This window comes from Equus przewalskii, chromosome 5 (assembly GCF_037783145.1).
Source record: "Equus przewalskii isolate Varuska chromosome 5, EquPr2, whole genome shotgun sequence".
Taxonomy (NCBI): Eukaryota; Metazoa; Chordata; class Mammalia; order Perissodactyla; family Equidae; genus Equus; species Equus przewalskii.
In genome coordinates, this window is record NC_091835.1 from 53,368,036 (window position 1) to 53,391,858 (window position 23,823).

At 38.0% G+C, this 23,823-nt stretch overlaps 1 protein-coding gene across 2 annotated transcripts in view; it reads right to left on the reverse strand.

The window, feature by feature from the left end:
- ITPR2 (inositol 1,4,5-trisphosphate receptor type 2) overlaps nucleotides 1-23,823 on the reverse strand; it is a 473,043-nt gene that overhangs the window by 429,066 nt on the left and 20,154 nt on the right. For both annotated transcript variants that reach the window (XM_070620853.1, XM_070620852.1), the window contains exon 2: nucleotides 8,582-8,652. In XM_070620853.1, the coding sequence (XP_070476954.1) occupies nucleotides 8,582-8,652 (71 nt within the window). The remainder of the gene's footprint in view (nucleotides 1-8,581; nucleotides 8,653-23,823) is intronic.

Consider the following 23,823-nt stretch of genomic DNA (forward strand, 5'->3'; position numbering starts at 1 on the left):
AATTTTGCACACCAATTATTCCCCTCGGAGCTGCTTTCATGAAAAGGCGCATAGTAGGCCTGAAAAACCTAGACATCCCTTCCCCACGGGTACAAATCCTTCAAACTACAGGTCAAATGCTCTCTTAATTAAGAAGCATTCCTCATCTCTCCAAACAGGAAATCAGAATCTCCATCCTCCCACAATACCTGCACCACCTTTTTATTTAGCCTAATACTTTCTCCCTTGTGCTATTACTATTTATATACACATCTTATCTCCCTCATTAGATTATAAATTCCTTGAGAGCAGCATTCATTTCTAACTCGTTTAAACCTGAGTAGCTATTTCACACACTGCATTGCTCTCAGTGGATACTCAATAAATCTCTACTGGATGTACCCAAGACCTTATACTGCAGAAAAACACCAGCTTCAAACAAACCTGCAAACCTACTAGCTGTGTGACCTTGAGCATGTTACTTCTCTAAAGTGTGGTTTCCACATTTGTAAAATGGGTCTATTAAGAATAAAATAAGGCAACATGGATAAAGGCCATCATAAGCACTCAAAGTTAAGAATTTCAATATATAGGACTTTCTATTCTTGGAAAGAGGAATCTTGACTATTAAGTTGAAATACAGACAAAAGGTATTTATTCAGTACTTACAAGCAATTTAAACATACAATTAACTTCCTAGACACCATTGGAAGGGAGACTTTTACACATCAGCTGGCGGCTCTGGAAAATTGGCCCAAGGACACATGATTAGTAAGTGAGGGAGTCAGAGAGTTGTTCTCACTCTACTAAACCACGGGCATCAGGTGTTAATTTTCTGCACGTCACTCCTTACTCATAAGGAAGAGAATTAAAATTCACAATTTAAAGCCACAAATCAAACCTTATACATCATATACATTTTAGACACACAATTAATTGTGTGAGTGCTGCCACTCACAATCAGCAATCCATGAGAACTAAAATTGTCCTACTTGACCATCCAGAACTACCGCAACTTGCCTCCAATAGAGGCTAAAGTATCTTAAAGTGCAAGCATTTTTACAATCCTGACCAGCTTCAACGGGAGAAGCAATGAGGCAAAGCAACCTATTTTCATTTCATCCTTTGGTCCTTCTCTGAAACCTCACTGAGAAGAGTAAACTTACCCAATTTCCACTGTCCCTTAAGAGTTTAGTAATCGGGGATTAGCTGAAGAAGGTTCTTAATATGATGACTTACCACAAATACACAGGATCATGATACACAGCAATAACAGTCAACTGGTGAATTTTAATCATGTTTTAGTATGAATTTTGTAATTGTTGGCTTGGAAATCCATTGCAATTTTTTTCTTTGAGTAGCAGCAAACTACAAAATCCTACAACCTAAGAAAACTTCACTTAATATACGTAGAAGTTTTCTTCTGCTGCTAGTTACACTACAGATTTACATGTTACAATGCACATTTGACACCAATGGACTTAAATTTAGACATATAGAATTTAAGACTATAATAAAATAACAAGTCTACACATTGCTTTGGCATAAAAGAAGCAATCAGCTAGTAACTATGTTACATGATAAGGTAGTATGAGGACCCCAAAAAAAGCATCTGATGACCGAACTGAAATTATATTGCCTTTAAGAGTTACGATTTGTTTCTAGAACTTTATTCATTAAGTCAACAAAAATTAATTCAGCCTCAACAATACACAAAACACTGTTCATGATCTTGGTAATTCAACAGAGCACAGGCTAACACAGTCTTTCCATCATACGGTTTAGAATCTAATTGCAGGTCTTTCAAAGAAAGAGGTGCAAATTCTAAGCACGCACAAGTCATGTGGACATGTGTCCTCAGGCCCAAGTTCACTAACAACTGCAGTGGACAGTTTTCAGCAAGCGGCAGCCTCCAATTGCAATCTCTCTTCTTCTCTTCATGAGGGCTTTCCTGACACCTGGAGAACTTGCTCACCTGCAAGCAGCAACAACCCAGAAGTGTGCTGTGGAAGGGGGTGATAAGACCCTCAGGGGCAACCCACAACTCACAGAGGATGGAAGTTGGCCCCAGCCTCTCTGTCTTTGGGTAGGAGATTTCTGAGGCGTTGTTCCTCACGGTTTCTTAGAGGGCCACAGCAGGACTGAGTTCCAGTTGCCATAGTGGTGGACATTAATGAACACTTTATTGCCTATTCTTCCTTTAGGCTCACTCTCCCCCACTTCGGAATCCGTGCTTCCAGGGATCACCTCCCAAACTGATTACCTCCATCCGAGTCTTCCAAGGTGTGATTTGTAGGTAGTCTGACTGACACCATTCTAATCTATTTCTCCTCAGATATAATCAGTAACATTGAAGTAACACATGAAATGAGAGGATCATGCATATACCTTTTATCAACTTAACAAATTTCAAGATGTCATGAGGCTGGGAATTTAAATAAATAATTTAGATGAGAGTTATGATTCAAAAAAAAACCAGAAAAGAGAGAGAGACTTTGGCAGTAGCCATTGCTACTAAGATGAACTGTAACACATTCTCCACTTGGTTCCAAAGTGCCAATCACGCAGCCCAGGAGGAAGGAAATGAAGACTCAGAGATGCCAATGAAAAAGCATCAGCAGTTTGGGTTGACTAGCAGTTGGAGGTGACTTAGGGATTCCCCGCCCAGAAATCTCGGGCTACAAGTGTGGCACCTGAAAAAGAGCCAGATTCTCATCAGACTGCACCCAAATGTACTATGTTCAGTTCTTTCTACGCCACTAAGAATTACACTGACAAACAGGAGACAAACTAGAAAACAAACAAGGCAGTAGGAAGACTAGAGAAACCACTAAAGAATTTGTAGCTAGTAACAGGTGAAGGAATTTTTAAAAATTAAGACTGTAGAAGAAAAGATCTACAGAAATAGGATCATTCTAAACAAATACTTGCCGGCTATTATGTGTAAGAGGGATTAGATTTAATCTATGCGGCCTTGCAGGACCAACAGATAAAGCTTATAGGAGGGCAGAATTCAAGAGGCAGTATGCTATAATGGTTAAAAACAAACAGCACTGGAGTCAGACAAACTTGGGCTGAGTCCCAATTCTACCACTAATGAGCTCAGGGACCTTAAGATGGTTGCATAACTTCTTTATACTTAACTCTATCAACTGCAAATTTGGGATAGTAACAGTTTCGACTGTATAGAGTTATTAAGATGACTAAATAATAAGGCACAGGAAGGCTCAAGCACAGTGTAGCATGTATTAAATGCTCAATAAATGTTCGTCATTTTAGTCAGCACCACCAAAAAAAAAATTACAGTAACACCAAATCTGAAGAAATTCAATAAAGCAATTGTTAAGCTGGTAGAGGAACTATTTATAATTGGCTCATACTGGAGAATCACTATTAGACAAGATTGACATGTTCAACTACATAAAAAGTCAAAGCTACAAACTAGCAGGATGACTTTTTTCTTTTTGGTGAGGAAGATTGGCCCTGAGCTAACCTCGGTTGCCAATCTTCCTTTTTTGCTTGAGGAAGATTGTCAATGAGCTAACATCTTTGCCCATCTTCCCCTATTTCGTATATGGGACGCTGCCACAGCAGGGCTTGATGAGCAATATGCAGGTCTGCACCCAGGATCCAAACCCATGAACCCCAGGCCACCAAAGTGGAGGGCCTGAACTTAACCACTACGCCACCAGGCCAGCCCCAAGATGACTTTTTCACTTTTGCACTTGAGCATGCAAGCTCCATGAGTAGAGGCAGAAGGTGAGAGTTTCAGCCTTCAAAAGGACTCCCCTGAAATATCTGAAGAAAAGGAATTGAGTTAAAGAAGTGATCTTGTCGATCTGCCCCCCAAGCCCCTGATTTTCACTACTTGCTTTATTTATTGTTGCATGGCATGCAGGGAAATTCTCTATTTTATCCCAATTCCTGAAGCATTCAGACTTATTGCTTCAGAAGGACTTTTTGCTTGCCAGAAGAGGCCACCTGGCAGGCATGGTGGATTGTGAAATAGTCACAAGTCAAGTGACCACAGAATCTGAGAGCTGGAATTTTCAAGACCAAATGGCCCAACCCTGGGGAGTATCTAATCAACCAAGACAAGGGGCTGTCTTCTCTTGCCTCAGCCCCCCTGGGGAGTGGCTTCCTGGGTTCTCCATAACTTCTATGTTTTTATCACCCTGATGGTAATAAAAGGACACACAAACTTCTCTTGCTTTGATTTATATCAGGTTCTCTCCCTAAAAAAAAAATGCACATGTATCAATAGGCATAGACTTTTGGAAAAATCCAAAGTAGAGAAGAGTTTTCTAGAGAATGGAGGGAGAGGTGCATAAAGGAACTGGGAAAGAAAAAAATAAAAACCAAAAGAATATAAAGTCAACAAAAATAACTGCTATAATTTTGTGTTAGGGAGGAGGGTTAAATTGTATATCAAAAAATAGATAAATCAGTGGCCAGCCCGGTGGCATAGTGGTTAAGTTCGCATGTTCCACTTCAGCAGCCTGGGATTAGCCGGTTCGGATCCCGGGTGCAGACATGGCACTGCTTGGCAAGCCATGCTGTGGCAGGTGTCCCACATATAAAGTGGAGGAAGATGTGCACGGATGTTAGCTCAGGGCCAGTCTTCCTCAGCAGAAAGAGGAGGACTGGCAGCAGATATTAGCTCAGGGCTAATCCTCCTCAAAAAAAAAAAAAAGATAAATCCTGTGGGTATGACGCAAGCAGAAGGGCAGTTAACCTCAGTGGTATTCTTCTCAAAAACTCAGCCCCAGTTTAACCGTGAGAAAAACATCAGGCAGACCCAAACCGAGGGACATTCTACAAAATATCTGGCCAGCACTCTTCAAAAGTATCAAGGTCATGAAAAACAATGAAAGAACGAGAAAGTGTCATAGACCAGAGAAAACTCAGGAGACATGACGACTAAACGCCACATGGGATCCTGGAGGTATTGGGAATGGGAAAAGGACATTAATGGAAAAACTGGTGAAATCCAAAGAAAGTCTGGAATTTAGTCAATAGTTATGTACAAATGGCAATGTCCTAGTTTTGACAAATTACCATGGTTACATAAGATGCTAACATTAGGGGAAAGTGGGTGAAAGGGAACTCTCTATACTGCCTTTACAACTCCTCTGTACATCTGAACTTATTCCAGTTTAAAGTTTATCTTCAAAAAATAGGGAATATTTAATCATTAAAGGAATTTTACGCTCACTTAAGAGAAAGCCACTGTGCTTCTGTTAATATTATTCTGATAGTGTGGTTTCTACTGAAAACTAGCTGTCTGACAGGCTTTTAATAACCCTTGGGAAGTTGTTTATTTGTTAAAACTTAGCTTCCTCTGTTCACAGGTTAGACAATGTAACACAGTCAAGAGAACATTTCACCGTATAATTGTGCGTCTCGGGGAGAATCATTTTAACCTTTTGGAACTTTGGCTCCTTACTCAAAAAATGAAGGAGTTGTCCTAGAGTTACTTTTAATTACCCAGAAGCTATAAAAGTTTATCATTCACGTGAATAAATCATAGAGTATAAAAAGCAAAAATCTTTTCAAATTAATTTGAGAATATCATCTATCTGGCTGAGGCAAGAGGAACTGTGTAGCTGAACTGTTGATATGCTATTGTTTCTTCATGTATCTAAAAAATAACAATAAGGGAGGGTGCTCTGGAAACTTGGCAGAGGAGCCTGGAAACACTGGGGTGGTGATTCTGGGAGGCAAAACTATGAAAAAGCGATGGCTTTTAAAGCCAAAGGGAATATGGGAAATATGCATTCAGGGAGAGAATGGTAAAATGCGAGAGCTGTGAAAGGACAAGCTACGTGAACGGATGAGACACTTGGGAGAACAAGGTCTGTTTATGGCTATTGGGCAGGGTAAGGACTAGGGCAGAGGCAAAGCCATCTCAGGGAATTCTCTGGGGCTCCATCAGGATGGGCTTCCAAGAACCACAGGAGAAGAGTCAGAGCTTTAAGACAAAAGGGACTCCAAAGGACTCTCCTTCTCCAACGAGTGGAATAAGATAAATAGTTTAGTCTTAAACTAGAAGTAGAAAATGAGAGCCAATCAGCAAGGACAATGACCTCAGGTACTAGATTATAGGAAAAGCCAGCCTTCCAGGGGGCCAGATAGAGCACCTGAGTGATTCATATTTTGAACTAGTGCCCGCTGAATAAAATGACACCAAGTATCTGTATATAATTACCTGCTGGGGACACAGCTGTTACTCCAGGGTTCCCTCAGATACACCAAAATAATCTTTGCACTTTAAAACAATTCACTTCACTGGGAAAGAGGAAAAGAAAAAAGGCAGCCACAAACCCTGAAGGCTTATCTTTGAAAGATTAATCTCCCCTGACTGACAGAGGAACAAGGCTACCAAGCTTGTGGCAGTGAAGTGTGGGGCACTCCTGGGAACGAAGTTTTATCACATGATCCCAGGGAAAATTTGGGCTTCTCATGGAAAAGCATCTAATGGCTTTTTTTTTTTTTTTTGGATGTCTACTATGGACAAAGCTTTGTGCCTGGGAAATGAAAAAAGAGAAAAGAAAATTGTGCCCTTCAAGAGCTTATAATGTAAGAGTAGAGTCAAATACGTTTAAAGGAAACACACTATGCCATTCTATTTTAACTATCACTTGTATAATGACTTAAAGCACTTTTATATTTATTCTCCAAAAAGATTTCAAGCCTCACAAAGCCTTGTGTGGTAGGCATTGTTCTTGTTACTATCTACCCCTACTCCCCCCAGCCAATGACAGATGTGCTCTGAGGCTCAAAGTGGTTAGGCGACCTACTTAAGACGACACAGCCAGCAAACGATACAGTCAAAACCTGAACCCATGCTTTTTCCTGTTACGAGTACAGATTTGTTGTCCCAGTTTGCTTTTAAAACTTTTCTTTTTATCTTTAACGTGCTACAGTTCACAAAGGAGAGTCTGTGGATTTGCTTTTGTTTATCATCACTACTCTGAACTCAATGTGCCTCCTCCACCCGAGGAATAGTGTTTTTCTTTGATTTAGGAAAGTTCTCGCCCGTATCTCTTTACATATGGCCTCATTCCCATTTGCTCCAGCCTCTCCTAGAATTTGATTAGATACTGCTGGACCTTCTCAGTCTCTCCTCCAAGCTTTTCACAACTTGTTTATATTTTCCTTCTTTGTATCTCTCTGTACAACATTCTGGTGATTTCCTCAGATCTCTCTTCCAAAGCACTAGTTCTCTCCTCATCTTTATGTAATAGGCTAGTTCCAACTTTTTAGAACCTGTTTGTTCTTTTTTCATATTGTTCCCTCGTTCATTAGGGTTTCTCTACCGTCTTCTGTCTCTGAGATCATTTCCACACACTTATTGCACAGTCTCTGGCAGGTTGCTCTGGAGCACCTCTTGGCCGTCTGTCACAACGGCTGACTCTCCCGCACGGCAGTTTATTGTGAGTCAATCCTCAGCAGGGACTGTTTATTGTGAGAAGACCTCACTGGCCCGGGGTCAGGGGAGTGTCCTTACTGAGTAGTTTTATGGGTGCTTTTAATGGGCAGTGTAACTCCCACAACCCGTTTCAATTTCTCCACTTGGGAAGAAATTTGGATCTCTTATTCAAAGCAATCGAATTAACTCAAAGGACATTTATGGTGCTTCTCACTCTCTCTGCAAGTTTCTGAGTTTAGGGAAAATGAAATGTATATGACAGTCTCATGAGAATTGTGTAGAAAGTGCCTATCACAGGGAGTGAAACCTGGGAAACATTTACCGAATGGTAAGCATCTCCCTTCCCCAGCACAGCCTGACTTGGGTCTGGGGCTCTGGGGAACTTCCCTTGATTCTCTCTCCAGAGCCTTATCCTTTATTAAGGACAGCTGCTTTTCACCACTGTGAGGAGGAAGGCATACACAGTGGGTTCAAAATGAATGCTGTTTGAAAATTATTTTTATTATCATAAGTACATACAAACTAGGAAATTGATTTGAGCAAGCTTTTAATTACTGGTTTCAGTTGTCTATGATTCTCTGCAGATTCCATTAATCCTTCTTTTGTAATAGTTGAGTTACAATAATCAGTCTCCTACCATAACCAATTTCTCAATTGATGTTATCAAGCTATATCTCTAAAATTATACTGAGAAAGGAGTTCTATGGCAATTGTTAGCTATTGCACATCATCCAAGGTGATATTTTATAAGCTAAGCTGACACATCACTCTCACCCTCCTGGAGATTTTACAAAGATAAATTAAAAAGCTGATAATGAAACACTAACATTTATGGTATAACTGTCACAGAAATACATAAATATATATTATTTGTTTATATTCACTGGTTTGAAAAATGGCCTTTCCCAGTTAATTACCAAGATTTCCTTTCAACAGATAGACTATCATCCAGCAGAACAAAAATTGAAACTATTCGTCATTGTAAATCCATTGTTCAATGTGTAAAAGAAGAAAAACAACGGGGAAATTTTTGAAAGAATTTTCAGTGGATATATTTATATTCGAAAGTTTCACATTGAATAAAGTTTTAATATTACTTATTTTAAGACACAAAAATAATCTTGGCCCCCCCTTAGGTCTCATAATAAAAAATATATATTTATTTCTTACCTCTGAACTTCTTGGGAGGGTTGGCAAGGTCTCCAGCCTCCGGGTGCACCACACATCTGTCATCCACTAACCTAGAAGGAAAATCATGTTTACATTGTTAACATCGTCCCCTTCATGAAGCACAGACTGCATGTGAATATTGTATAAACAGTTACAAAGAGTTTTATTACCATTCTCTACTAAGAAACTTCTAATAATCATGGATTTGTGAAAAGATTTTGTTATAAAGATATTAAACAGCGGTTTTGAAATTGAAAATTAAGAAACACTGTTAAGTGGTAGGAAACAGGTTAGATAAATCCTGATGTAGGCAAACCATAAAGCGCCGTAGAGCTATTTAAAATTCTATTTAAAAATGCACTAGCCCACAAAACATTTAGACTGTGAAAATAAGTGGTAACCCATCAATAAGATATCATATATGTTTAAACACACATACACACACACACACACATCTCTACACATACACATATAAGAAATGGAACACAAACACCAAAACATTAACAGTGGTCAGATTACCTATAGTTTTTCTTTTCTTTTTTTTTTTTTTTTTCCTATATGTACGTTTTGTTTTGTTCTGTTTTACAAGGAATGTGTAAGCGTTTGAGGTCAGGCTTACAAAGTGACCATAGAGTGGGTGGTTATGAGCACTCATCCTGTGTTGAAACCCTGGCTTGGCCACTTTCTAGCTAGGTGACTTTGGGCCTCCCTCTTTTCACCTGTAAATAAGGCTACGTGTACCCACCTCATAGCACTGGTAGCATTAGATACACAGCATTGGACTACAAGACTCAATATCTGTAAAATAACTTGTACAGTTTCTGGCATATAGTAAGCCCTTAAATGATTATTTAATAGATAAATAGCATCAAGGACGTTGCCTGCCTTATTCCTCACCATACTGTCTGCTTCTAAAAGAGTGCCTGACACATACTAGGTACTCAACAAATATAATCAAACGACAAACTGCCTTTGTAGTCAAAAACATGTTTAATCCCTACTAAAATATTACGAGAAGCCAATCTCTAGGACAATTCCGAGAGAGAAGCTACATCTCTGATCTGACAGCCAGGAGACATGAACCTCCCCCATTCAAAGAGGAACATCTAACCACCAAAGACTGACTAACATGCCTTTTCTCCATTGACTGTGTGGTGGGAATAACTGGGGTTTTTCTAGGGTATGGTGAGAAGGCATGTGAATTAGTTCCAAGTTGTTCAATTCATTTGAAGGGAGACACTCCAGTTGCAACTGTTTTTCAAAAAACTTGTTAATCAGATTCACTAGTATGCATCAACTCCAGCACAGAATAAAGCCTAATTTGTGATCAAATGTCCCCTGAACTAGGGGGATGATTAATCAAATTAAAAATGAAACTTTTGGTTCCTGGTTTATCTGGTTACCGGAAGGAGACACTTCCTAAATCACTAGACTTTTCCATGGGATCCAGTTTCCACAAAACAAAATGTTACTTGGATCAAGCAATATGGTTCTTTGTTTGATTTTTTTATATACCTCATTCACACTGGTTTACAAAAATGTGGTTTTACGAGAGCTGCCAAGCATGCAAGAAATTCCTTTTAAGAGTTTTTAAAACTGTTTTCTTAGAAACAGGAAGTCACGTTGGGTCAAGAGAAAGGAAACCCAAACCTCCACAATATCCAACTTCACCCTGCAACATTGAATGTGCAAGACTCAGAGTGCGGAGAATGTCACAATGTAATATTTACATTTTTAAAAAACACACTATAAGGAAAAGATCAGCTTTCTTATTAGTTAAGATACGTTACAAATTTAAAACAAAATGATTAAAAGAAATCATAGTCTTATTTAGACACATAAAAGTTACATAATAAACGGCATTGACATTCTACTTATTCTTTGTGCCCCTCCATTCCCACAGAAACACAGGCTCCCACTACAATGCCCCAAGAGTCCCCAACTGTGTGGGCTAGCCATCAAGAGGTATGGGAAAAACTAAAGCTGTAAGTTAGATCACACTGCATTTACCTAAACACTCACACCTAGCCTCAATTACCTGGTAGTCCAGATAAAAACATAACAATTAAGAGTCACTTCAGTCCTAAGAATGTGTCCTATTCCTTACACGCAAACCTCGTTGAAAATCACTAAGACAATCATTTCATCACGTAGACTTAAAGAATTGCAACTGAGTTCGGGGAGAATGGAAGAAAAAGAAGGACAGGATAGGAAGGGTGGAAAGAAGCAAGGAGTAGATCTGTTATGCAGACATATACGGTCATGGATGCTAAAAGTTAAACAGGATTTTAATGGTAGTTATCGGCACAACTTCTCCAATAGCCCCAACAGCCTCTACATGAATACCTCCAGGGGCAGATTTTACCATTTACCACCTTTCTGACAGTATTAATACTAGAAATGTGTTTTTATGGAGGTGAAATAGTACCGTCTTTCCCACCACAGTACTTAACACATTTTCTTATCACTTGCTTAATTGTCTGGGTCTTCCAATAAATTGTAACTCCATGAAGTCAAGACTGAATCCATCTTGTTTGCCATTTTATCCTTGGCATCTACTAGAATGAGTTACAGTAGATACTAAATAAATATTTGTTAAATGAATAAGTGAGTCAATGAATAAATGAGACTTACTTCCCAAATAACTTGCCCTTTTTGGTCCCAGTTCTTCCTTCTCGAACTATATAGGCTAAGGTATCTTTTACCCGTTGGAACAAGACTATTTTCTCTCCAGTTCTTCCCCACATGGATATTTACCAAGGAGCTCAATATTCTTCCATACACCCCAAGTGCCAACATCCCCCTTAAATGTGATCCTAGTGACTGTCCACATGAATACAGATGTGCCACCAGCAAGCGCAGGGGACAAGGGACTCACCTCCTTCTTTCTGATACTAAGCTTACAATTATGCATCCTAAGATTATAGTAGTTTCTGTGGTGGTCAAGCCCACCTCTGGTTTTCATTGGGTTTCCAGCTAACCAACAATTCTAGGTCCTTTTCATGTGCACTGCTGATAAGCCAGGCTCTCCCATCCACCACTGGGGCAGTTAACTTTTATAACCTAAGGACAAGAATTTACAATTGAACAGGGACAAATATAAAGATCAACCTTTGACCTAAGAACAGAAATCATCTGAAAATCATCTATTCCATCCCTAGCTAATTGATTTAGAGACCCTGTCATGATTACTGCCCCATTTTAATCACTCATAAACAGTGTTTCCCAAATTCAGCTAACTGGCTGAATCACATGGGGAGTTCAAATAATAATAATCATAATAATGCTAACAACAACAAAAGGTTCCTTTGGTCCAGACCTACAAAATCAAAATTTCTGGGGATCAGGACTAAGAATGTCTGTTTTTCAAAAGCTCTCTAACCATCCTTAAGTGGATTGGGAATACCTGTTCTGCAATCCCACAGTACCTTAGGTCACCATCTATCAATATAACATCACACTCCATCATAATTTCGCATTTATACGTACTTCTCTACCTATAAATTATAACACTACAACTCCATTATTATAACTTCAAGAGAATCAGCACATTTCTTTTTTGCTCACCATAATATGCCCAACTTTAAGTATTAGGCCTCAAACATGGAAGGTGCTAAATAATTATTAATTGAGCGAATGACTTTCTGAATCACTGAATAAATCAAAATGTTATTTTTGGTAGATCACATAAAGAGTAAAGATAACTGGAACCAACAAATGGTTGCCTAATAGTAGATGAAAGAAAGAGTCAGAAATATTCCCCATCCAGATATGTCTCAGAAAATTACCAAAATTAGCAAATCCTGAAAATGGCCGAGGTAGCCTGCTCTAAATAACAACATCTCATATAGCACCTTTCAACTCAAAATATTAGAGCACTTTTTAATGGGCTGCATTTATTTTTCTCACATCTGAATCAGCAAGTAAGCCAAACGGGCAATTATAGTATTAGCCTAAAATTCTCAATCTGTCACTGAAACTCAACTAGCATAAAACCTATTCTACTTCATATCTATCTTCTCTTCATAAAGTTACAACTCTAAATAATTTGTTCATTTTAATTTATAAGAAAAACATCATTCAACTATTAGACTTTCCAAGGTATCTATAAGGAGATTTCAATAACTACTTTGAATGATTTTCTTTTTTTTTATAATTTTTTTTTTTTTTTTTGAGGACGACTAGCCCTGAGCTAACGTCTGCTGCCAATCCTCCTCTTTTTGCTGAGGAAGACTCACCCTGAGCTAACATCCACACTTATCTTTGTCTACTTTATATGTGGGACACCTGCCACAGCATGGCTTGACAAGTTGTGCGTAGGTCCACACCTGGGATCCAAACCAGCGAATCCGGGGCCGCTGAAGCAGAACGTGCAAACTTAATCGCTGCACCACAGGTCTGGCCCTGAATGATTTTACACATGAGTATGAATCAAAACATATTTGAATCAGACTTTAACTGGATATATTATACCCCCTAAAGAAGTCTTGCAAACGTACATCTGGAGACATGCACAAGAGTGTTTGAGGCAGCACTGTTCATGACAGCAAAAACTGGAAAAACCCAAATGTCCATCAACAACAGATGGATAACTAAATTATGACTAAACGAATAATTTCGCACAATGGATAACCATTAAAAAGTGAATAAATTGCAACTGCATGCAACAGCATTGAAAGACTCAACAACATAAAGCTGAGCTAAAAAAAACCAAGTCCTAAACTTGTAAACATTACAGAATTCCATTTACATGGAAGGCACAAATAAGCAAAACTAAATAGCATATAGCCAGCCCTGTGGTTTAATGGTTAAGATTCAGCACTCCTACAGCCACAGTCCGGGTTCATTTCCTCAGGGACCCACACCACCCATCTGTCTGTTGTCATACTGTGGTGGCTGTGTGTTGCTGTGATGCTGAAAGTTACGCCACCAGGATTTCAAATACCAGCAGGGTCATCCATGGTGCACAGGTTTCAGCGGAGCTTCCAGACTAAGACGGACTAGGAAGAAGGACCTGGCCACCACTTGTGAAAAAAACAGCCATGAAAACTCTATGAATAGCAGCAGAACATTGTCCGATACAGCACCAGAAGGTGAGAGGGTGGTGCAAAAAGACCAGGCAGGGTTCCGCTCTGCTGTACACAGGGTCACTAGGAGTCGGAGTCGACTTGGCACCCTAACAACAAAAATAGCATGTATTTTAGGAATATAATGAGGTATAAATAAATTATTGTATAAAAATACATGGCTATCTGATTTTTAAATAGATTTCCAAAGGAAAGCAAATTATTTTTTGGTCTCCAGTCCCTTATTATTCCACCAACTGCAAAGAAAAAGCCACTTAATAGGTGGATGTTAGCTTGTCTTTTTCCTCATGAAGCCATAAATGGCATTTCTACCTTGAATACTTCGCAAATAAGTGTATTATTTTCCTGACATTTGCTTACCACACATATTTGATCCTTGTACCATTAAGTAATAACAAAATGACTCTGAAGCCCATTTAAATAAAATGAATTCGGTGGGAGAGAGAAGGTGGAGAATCTACAATGGACGTTATTAAATACTTTTACAAAGAAAGTGAGTTAAGATTGTGGCTAGGTTCCTAAGGATGATGGAGTGCCTCTAAAGTACTTTCAGAAATCTATCCAAATAACCTTATCCTCAGCTCTGGGATTTCTACTCTGCTGCTCATACGAATTTCTCCCTGAGCTACAACTTCTGACTTCTTATGTAAACTGGTCCTCCTCCCCACACAACCCCACCACCCACCATCACCACAGCCCCCATAACCCTGGCACAGCATTCAACTCCTTTCACCTTCCTTTAGAAGTAGCACTAGAGGGGCTGGCCCATGGCCGAGTGGTTAAGTTCATGCGCTCCGCTGCAGGCGGCTCAGGGTTTCACCAGTTCGAATCCTGGGCGTGGAGATGGCACCGCTCATCAAGCCACGCTGAGGCAGCATCCCACATGCCACAACTAGAAGGACCCACAACTAAAAATACACAACTATGTACAGGGGGACTTTGGGGGAGAAAAAGAAAAAATAAAATCTTAAAAAAAAAAAAGAAGTAGACTGGAACAGAAGAAAAAATACTCCAGTTCTGATCCTTGGTCTGCCGTTACATAACCAGTTGTGTCTATGCTAGTCACCTCACCTCTCTGTGCCTCATTTGTTTAAATGGAGCAGTTGTAATCTCACAAGTTCCTTCCATTTCTGTGGTTTTTCATTTCTCTGATCCTGTTTTTGTAATTAGAGTTGCCTTGTAGTATCATCTTTCGATGACAAATTCTGACATTTATAATATTTTATACACTGTAGTTTGAAAGTTTGTTTAGTATCTATTTTTTAAAAGGATATGCATTATTTTCTCATTCTAAGCAAACTATTAGTATGTGACTTTGTTCTATTCATTCACTATAGTCTAAGAACACAATATTTTAAAAACTTAAAATCTTGCCATTTAGTAATAGGGACATTTTTTCTTACCAATACTCAAGTTGCCCAAATAAGGAGCCAATCTCAGGTTGTAGATTCTTGTTTGTATGCCAATTAGTTTATCTCATAATTAAGAGTATCTTAACAGGAAATACTAGGTTCTACAAATGTCCAATTTCATACCTTATATCTGATAGGTCCTGTGGATAGACCCCTGCCCAAGGCCATAAAGAATTCAAATCATGAAAAGAGGGAAATAACTTCACTGCAAAACTTTCTGCCAAAAATTGTTCTAACTTGTAAATGCAAAACAGATGCAACATATCAAACTCAGTGGTAGCTGTACTCACATTTTACTTGTCCATGATGACAAGAGTTAAATTAACTTCTGTTTACCATTTGAAATATGAGGTTTTAAAAAATTAAACCAATAAAATTTAACATTATCTTCTCTTTTTAGACATCTTACTTCAACAATATTTTTTACCAACACAAATATTTTAAGTTTAAATATTAAAAGTATGTTTCATTCCATACATAAGTTTTTCAATCAAGCACAGGTTTGTTGCTGCTAATATTTCTAAAACCAGTTCCTTCCAAAGTTGAAATTGTGCTTGTTTTTAGGTATTTAAAATGTTTCCAGTTATTTTTCCATTAACAATAAAAATCAATCTAAACCATGTATAAATTGCAACATAAACACTAAATTTGGGGGCCAACCCCATGGCCAAGTGGTTGAGTTCGCACACTCCACTTCAGCAGCCCAGGGTTCGCCAGTTCGGATCCTGGGCGCAGACCCAGTAATGCTTGTCAAGCCCTGCTGAGGCAGCGTCCCACATAGAAGAACTAGAAGGACTTACAACTAAGATACATGACTAGGTACTGGGACTTTGGGGAGAAAAGGAAGAAAAAAAAAAAAGAGGAAGATTGCAACAGATGTTAGCTCAGGGCCAATCTTCCAAAAATTAAAAAAAAAAATTTTAAACACTAAATTTTGAATTATTGTTACATGGAAACCCCTAGAAATACTGGATGAATCCTTATGATCAAATTTTTTGATCAGTGCTATTGCCTACACTGAAAGACCTAAAGACCTTCAAAAGAAAAGGGTAGCACATGGACTACGAAGGGAATGCTGTCGCTCACATATTAACCTTTTTAGAAATTACTCTAAGAAGCCATCATTTTGCAAAACAATTATCTTCAGAGTATAGATACTGATAAAACTGGGCAGAAAAAGAAACTAAAAGAGTTACACATTGCCTTTCAAAGAGAAAGATGTATATCTGACCATGATTTCAGAAAGGATTTGTCTGCATATTTTGAAAGCTTAAAGCCCTAATCCAGGCAAAGAAAGAAATTTACAACTTTTTCTTCTAGAATTTTCCCTCCACAGCTAAATACTTCCTTTTCTTGATCCTCTCTACCTTGCCTTCTCAACCTCTTTGAACCCAATACTATTGCAGGTCAGTTTGTGCAGCATTTTCTCCTAGTCCGTCCACTACTGTTGTCATGAAAGTCAAGCATTTGCAAAGTCCCTTTCTGAACAGATGAATGGACATCTCTATCAGTTGAGATCAATTGTTTAATGATGGCTGAGTTGACCTTAACTACTATCAGTTCTCAATTATCTGCAAAGAGCTAGAAAATCACTGATACTGGTAAGTGACTCACTAGGCAAAGCTCAGGTCCAGATGTCTACTACTACCAGACTGTCATTCCTATCTGAGTTTCCACCCCTTGATTGGCACAAATTTGGAGGTGTTCTCAGGAGAAAGCCATAAAATGGGAAACTCACCTAGGGACACTGTCCCATTCCAAGTGTAGACACCTCCACCACCCCAAGTTTCTGCCTGTATTGGGTTCCCCTCTCGAACTTTCACATAGCTGTTTTTTATATTTTGTCCAGAGTTCATAGTTGTTATATTGCACGTTAAATTCAAGAAATACGAGCTCAAATATTTTAAAAATTACTAATAAGACAAGACAACAAGCTGCTATGCATGCATCAGCAAATAACAACAAACAGATACAGTAATTATCAACTAAAAATGTAAGATAACTATTTTGAATGCTTACAGACATGAAAGATAATTTTTTAAAGCGTAAGAGCCCATCAAAAATGGCCAAATTTGATAAAGAATTTCTAGAAATGAAAAATAATTGTTGAAATAAGTAGATGGGTTTAAGACAGTAAGTTAGACACAGCTAATTAATAACCTGGAAGATAGATCTTAAGAAATTACTCAAAACGAAACAGAGGACAAGAAGGACAGAGAAAATATGAAAGAAGAATTAAGAAAGATACAGGGTAGGATAAGAAGGTTACCAAGTATATATAATTAGAAAGGAGAAAACAGAGACAATGGAAGAGGCAATATTTGAAGAGATAATGGCTGAGAATTTCCAGAGCTAATGAAAGATATGAATCCACAGATACAGAAAACAACATATTAGGCTGCTAACTTCTCAGAATCTACTATACAAGCCAGAAGATAGTAGAATCATTCTTCAAATGCTGAGAGAAAATTTAGCTGTCAAATCAAAATTGTATACCCAGCAAAATTAACTTTTAAGAACAAGAGTAACATCAAAGTATTTTTAGATAAATAAAAACTAAGAATTTACCACAAACAGACTTTCACTAAAAAACCTTCTAGGATATACATCAGGTAGGAGGAAAATTATCTTAGTAGAAAAATATGAGTTAGAAGAAGAAATAGGGAGGGAAAAAATTGTTAGACATGAATTAATCTAAACAAACAGTGCCAGTATAAAAGAATAATAATGACTAACTAACATGAGTTTAAAGAAAACAGGCTGAAATATCAGATATCTGCATACAAGTAGAAAGAAAGTGATTAGAGTTAAACAGCTCTATGGTTCTGAATTGTACAGGACTGAGTTAAAATATTAACTAATTTTATACTCTATTGGGTATGTACAGTGTAATTTTAAAAGAAACTACTGAAACACAGAACAGAATATATAAATACAAAACCAGTAGACATGGAGGAATAGAATAAGAAGAAAAATAGCAAAAATTTAATCAATCCAAAAAGAATTAAGAAAAAAGAAAAAATCAGGGGAAAATCATGATTAATATAAGGTACAACTAAGAGAGTAGAAATAAGTCAATAAAACTCATAATAAATTTAATTTTTTAACTTATCATTTAAAAGACAGATTTTCCAAATAAAAAACCAGATTTTCAGATTAGATGGGAAAAAAAGGCAACTATATGCTATTTATAAGAATCATATCTAGAGCATAAAGATAGGAAAAGACAAGAGAAATACTAATGAAAAGAAAGCTATGTAGCAGTGATATCAGAAAAATAGATTTTAAGAAAAGAAAGCATTGTTGGGGATAAATAGAGCTGTCATATAATGAGAAGTGCTTCAGTTCTCTAAGAACATATAACAATTCTAAATTTACATGTAATAGACCCAAAATATAAAAACAAAATTTATAGAACTACAGGAAGAAATTAACAAAGACATTATCATAGGGGGCAATTTCAACATACTTCTCAATTACTGATAAGCAAAGAGATAAAATTTAGTAAGGATACATGCTTTGAAACTCATAATTAACAAGCCTGATCTAATGGACATACATAAAACATATCACTTCTCATGGAAATATATAAAACTCAACACCTGGAGAAAATATTTTCTTTTTGAGCATAGGTAGAACATTACTATACCAGGTCCCTCAACTGTTTTCAGATTATATGGTTTTCATATCCCTCTATATTTCCAAAATATAACCTAAACTTACAGGATTTTTTAAAAAGTATTATTTTCTTGGCTGATAGTGAACTTACGTTTAGCTAAAAACCCCACACTCATCTCCCCCAGAGCCTTAGGGTGCCCTTCTATGATCCCACCATATTGACATGCATCCTTTCAGGCCATTATTTATTGTATCACATCTCCAGCTGCATGTCTCTAATAAACAGTGAGCTCCTTGGGGAATGCAGCAGTCTATTTTTAATCTTTATATCCTCAATACCTAGCATAGTGACTATTACGTAGTCAGTGCACAAAAAATAATTGTTGCATGAATGAACTGATACTTTAATGAACCATGAAGATAAAGAAAACAAGTTGCAAAAGACAAAATGAGGTTGGTGACGATGTAGCAGGAAGAAGATAGGAAGGAAAGATGAAGTAAATATGTAATAATGAGACAACTGTTCATCCTTGGCTCATCCCCTCAGCAAACATAAAGGAATGGTGAATTATAAATTCTAGAAGTGGATGGCTAAAGGAGATCTCAAAAAGTAAGCCAGTCGGTAAGAGCTCCTAGGCAGAACAGAACATAAATTAGCCAACAACATTTCTTTCCTTTGTAATCGTCAGAGCACAATGCAATTGGTGATTAGTTTTATAGCTGTTAGGACGTGCCTCTTCCCTGTTCCTTTAAGTATGCCACTCTCTTTAAAAAGAGATGAATATGAAGACCGACTACCACTTCCCAGCTAAGCCTACACAAAAGAGAAACATACCTAGGAAGAAATAGTTGGCAAGAGAAGTTCCCTGGCCAGAAAAACGTCTGGCAACTTTAGACCAATTCCCACAATCATTACAGCATGAGAAAGTAGACTTTTTTTCCCAAAAAGTTGCAGAGTATAAAAGTTACCTTATTAAAGCTAAAAGCAGATCACTCTTGTTTTGGAGTCAACAAGTAACTGGGATATGTCTAAGAACTACCAGAAAAGGGAAGAGCTAAAAACTCTTCTTAAAAAAAAAAACCCCATTGTCATATAATTCCTTCAGAGGCATAACTTCCAACATTGAATTCACAGGGGCTGAATGTGAATAAATATGAGTTAAAAAAAAAACACAGATGTCATTCTAAAGTCATACCTAGCATGGTATGGATGGAATCAATGGGCATAAGACCCTCTTTTCAGCCATTTCTGTGCATAAAGAAAATAATTGAACACTTACTCGTTCTATTGGCAAGGGTCTAGTTGTGGCTGAAGTGACATATACACTGTTTCGGAGGGTTTTAATTAAAGAGCAGAGACCTCTCTTTCTGGGACGGAGTGAATGAATCCTTATCTGAAAATAATGAAGCAATTCACATGACCCCTGAAAGCAGAGCCAACTGAGGGTAAAATCAGAGGTAAACAAAAACAAGCAGATAAGTCATGGCCGAAAAGAGTTACATTATATATGCATTAAATTAAATTATTTCCCTTGCTTTCAGGTTGGACAAAAATTCTTCTCCAACCCTTGGAGGCAGAAATAGTAGTACTCTTAAAGTGGAATTCATAATTAATCCTAGGTAATGAATTTACCTCTAAAGGCAAGGATTCTTCTAGTTCTAATTCCTAATCCCTCAGACAGTGGTCATCACAAACACAAACAAAAGTTCCGAAAGGGACACACTGGCTTCTGCTAGAATAGGATAAAAATAGGATAATATAAATTTAACAATATATGTTTCCTTTTACGATTCTAATATCACACTTGTATCTATTCCACACTAAGTGTGAGATGTTGGAAAGTTATTTCTCTGGCCTAACTATAAAATTAAGATAATAACAGTACTAACTTAGCAAGGTTGGTTTGAAAATTAACTGATTTGTTAATGCAAAATGCCCAGTACAAAGTTAACATTCAATAAAGGTTAGCTATCATTATCATCATCATCATTAACATTATTCATTATAAATGCCAAGCACAAAGTACATACTCAATAATTATTAGCTATCATCTTTTCCATCATTACTTATTATTAACACTTACTTATTGAAAGAAGTTCACCAGTAAGATAATCACTTCAGAAAAAATGAGTCTAAATCTCCTCATTAGGAAATTCATTCACTCCACAGATATTTACTGAGCAACTGCTATGTGCCAGGCGTTATTCTAAGAGCAAACAAAACCAACACTCTCATGGGAGGGTGTGGGGAGGAGACCAATAATAAGCAATAAACATAAAAAATCCATAAATTATATAGTGTGCTAAAGGATAACTGCTATATAAAAAAAGGGTAACATACAGGGCCTGCCCCATGGCCGAGTGGTTAAGTTCGCGCCCTCTGCTTTGGCAGCCCAGGGTTTCACCTGTTTGAATCCTGAGCACAGACATGCCACCGCTCATCAGGCCAGGCTGAGGGGGCATCCCACATGGCACAACTAGAAGGACCCACAACTAAAAATACACAACTATGTACCGGAGGGCTTTGGGGAGAAAAAAGAAAAATTAAAATCTTAAATAAAAAAAAAAAAAGGGTAACATAAAACATGGCAAAAGCTTAAAGCAGGTGAGGGAGACACCTAGGAGACCTGCATTCCAGGCAGAGGGAACACCGGGGCAGAGACCCTGGGAGCACGTTCAGCATGGTTGAGGACCTGCAAGAAAGCCAACAAGGCTGACGGGAGTGAGTCAGAAGGTGAGTGAGTGGAAAGGAGGTCAGAAAGGTCAAGGAATGGGAGTCCAGATCCTATAGGGCCTCTTACATCACAGTAAAGACCCTAACTTTTACTCTGAGTGAGATAGGAGCCACTGGAAGATTTGGAGTAGAAAAAAGTCAAGGTGATCTGGTTTATATGTAAAAAGATCCCTCTGGTTGCTGAGCTGAGAACAGACTGGTGGGAGAGAGGGGGACAGAAGTAGGGAGCCCACTTTGGACACTAGCACAGTAATCCAGGTGAGAAAACTGAGGGTCTATAAATGTGTTCACACAAGTTATCAATTGCCTAACTAAGGAGAACAGTTGGAAATTTTATGGAAGATATAAACAGCTATCATCTCTTGAAGGGCTATTACACTGTATGGGTTTTAGGATGGAATTACAAATATTATTTATATTTAATATAAATATACTATTTTTATTTACCATATAATATCACAGCAATTAGTACTGGAGCAATATAGTATTTACTCAAACAAGGTGCAGTTAAGCACTTCAGAGTCAAAAACATGGACAGTGTCTGGCACAGAATAAATACTTAATAATTGCTTAATTAATTCAGTAAATTAATTTATTCAACTTCTTGACAAAATGCTATTCAAACATGACTTTTAACAGGAAAAATATGACTCAGACCTGCTGCTCATGAAGTTACATATTAATGAACATTCATTCATCCTTTCATTAAACAAATACAATTGAACACCTACTATGTGTCAGGCACACTAAATTCTAACTGAACCCCTAAACTAAGACCTCAAGAAAAATAAATAAAGGTGTGGAAATATTTCCAAAAAGTTCACACTCAGTTACTAAACATGAAAAGAAGTTGAAGGTAAAGATCTGAACATATGAAAAATCTAAGGTTCAAAAGTTAGTAGTGCATCAAGGAACTGAGTCTCCTGCTCAGCATGGGGCCACAACGAACCAAACAGAAAACTGACAGTGTTATGCTTTTAAATATTCCATCATCTCAACTTAACAAAATATATCTCAAGCTTTGAAATGCATTTGAATCTTCCTAAGTGAGTTATTCTCAAACTTGCATGATAAATACAGGAAGAAAGTTTTCCTCTTCTCTTTCAAGAAAAATATATATGCATTATTAGAAAACCAATGTCAAATGAAATACATGTCAAAGAAAGAGTAACCGAAACTGCAGTCATTTGGAATCTTGATCATTGATCTTGACTGTTTTCTATTGTAATAAAGGACGCAGAAAAGTATTTCAACAACACCTATACATTTCGAAGTACTTCCTTCCCCACCCAGAATCACCTGCACTGGTTCTATTTATAAGACTTGCCAAGCACAGTGTGTTCAGCCCATGCCAATGTCCTGCGGGAGGACCTACAGCACAGAAGAGAAGCCAAAGCTGGAACATGATGTCATATATGGTGAGTTCAAATCAGCGTCTCTGTGATCTGAAGGGAGCAACTCTCTCTGATTTACAGTAGGTTTCACAAGATGCCTACAACGCTCTCCCAGGTTTTTTTCTTTTTGTACAAATGTTGGTATTTATTCTCTTAATTCTTAAAAAGTCTGCAAGAAAGATAGAAGTCTTTCCTTTGAAGACATATGTGTCTTTGGCGATATCATCCAGAAAACCAGGTGCTCAGTAAGGAACTGGCTGACACCCTCAGACCATAATATCAACCTTAAATTAAACTAATTATACAGAAAAGGTGCCTTGGATATCTGTTACTTCTTATTCTGCCCCCTACGTTTTAGAAACTTCCCTTTCCCACTTATAACTCTTTTTTTTTTTTAAGATTTTATTTTTCCTTTTTCTCCCAAAGCCCCCCAGTACATAGTTGTGTATTTTTAGTTGTGGGTCCTTCTAGTTGTGGCATGTAGGATGCCGCCTCAGCATGGCTTGATGAACGGTGCCATGTCCGTGCACAGGATTCAAACTGGCAAAACCCTGGGCCACCGAAGCAGAGGGTGCGAACTTAACCACTTGCCCACGGGGCCGGCCCCCCTTTCCCACTTATAACTCTTAACATGGCATGGTTAAGAACTAACAGGTCCCCTCCACCACCCAAGGGAGGGTATGAGACCTAGGTTGGCCCCATTCTCTCCCATCACCCCAGACAAAGTGCTTGGTCCAGAAGAGAGTACATAACCCAAGCAGGGCCAAAGTGCCTTTACAGAAGTAGATATGAACAATGAAAGCAAAGTAGGGGGAAGGAGAATACCATAGGTTCTGATTCTTTCGAAGATCAAGCATTATGAGGGAAAGTGTAGGCCTAAACTGCCAGGAACCATTTTTTTCTGCTATGGGTGGAAAAAAGTCAGCCAGAGAATAAAGCCCAGGGAAAGAAGTGAAGAAAGAGACAAAATCCTGTCTCATCAACTGAATGCCTGATT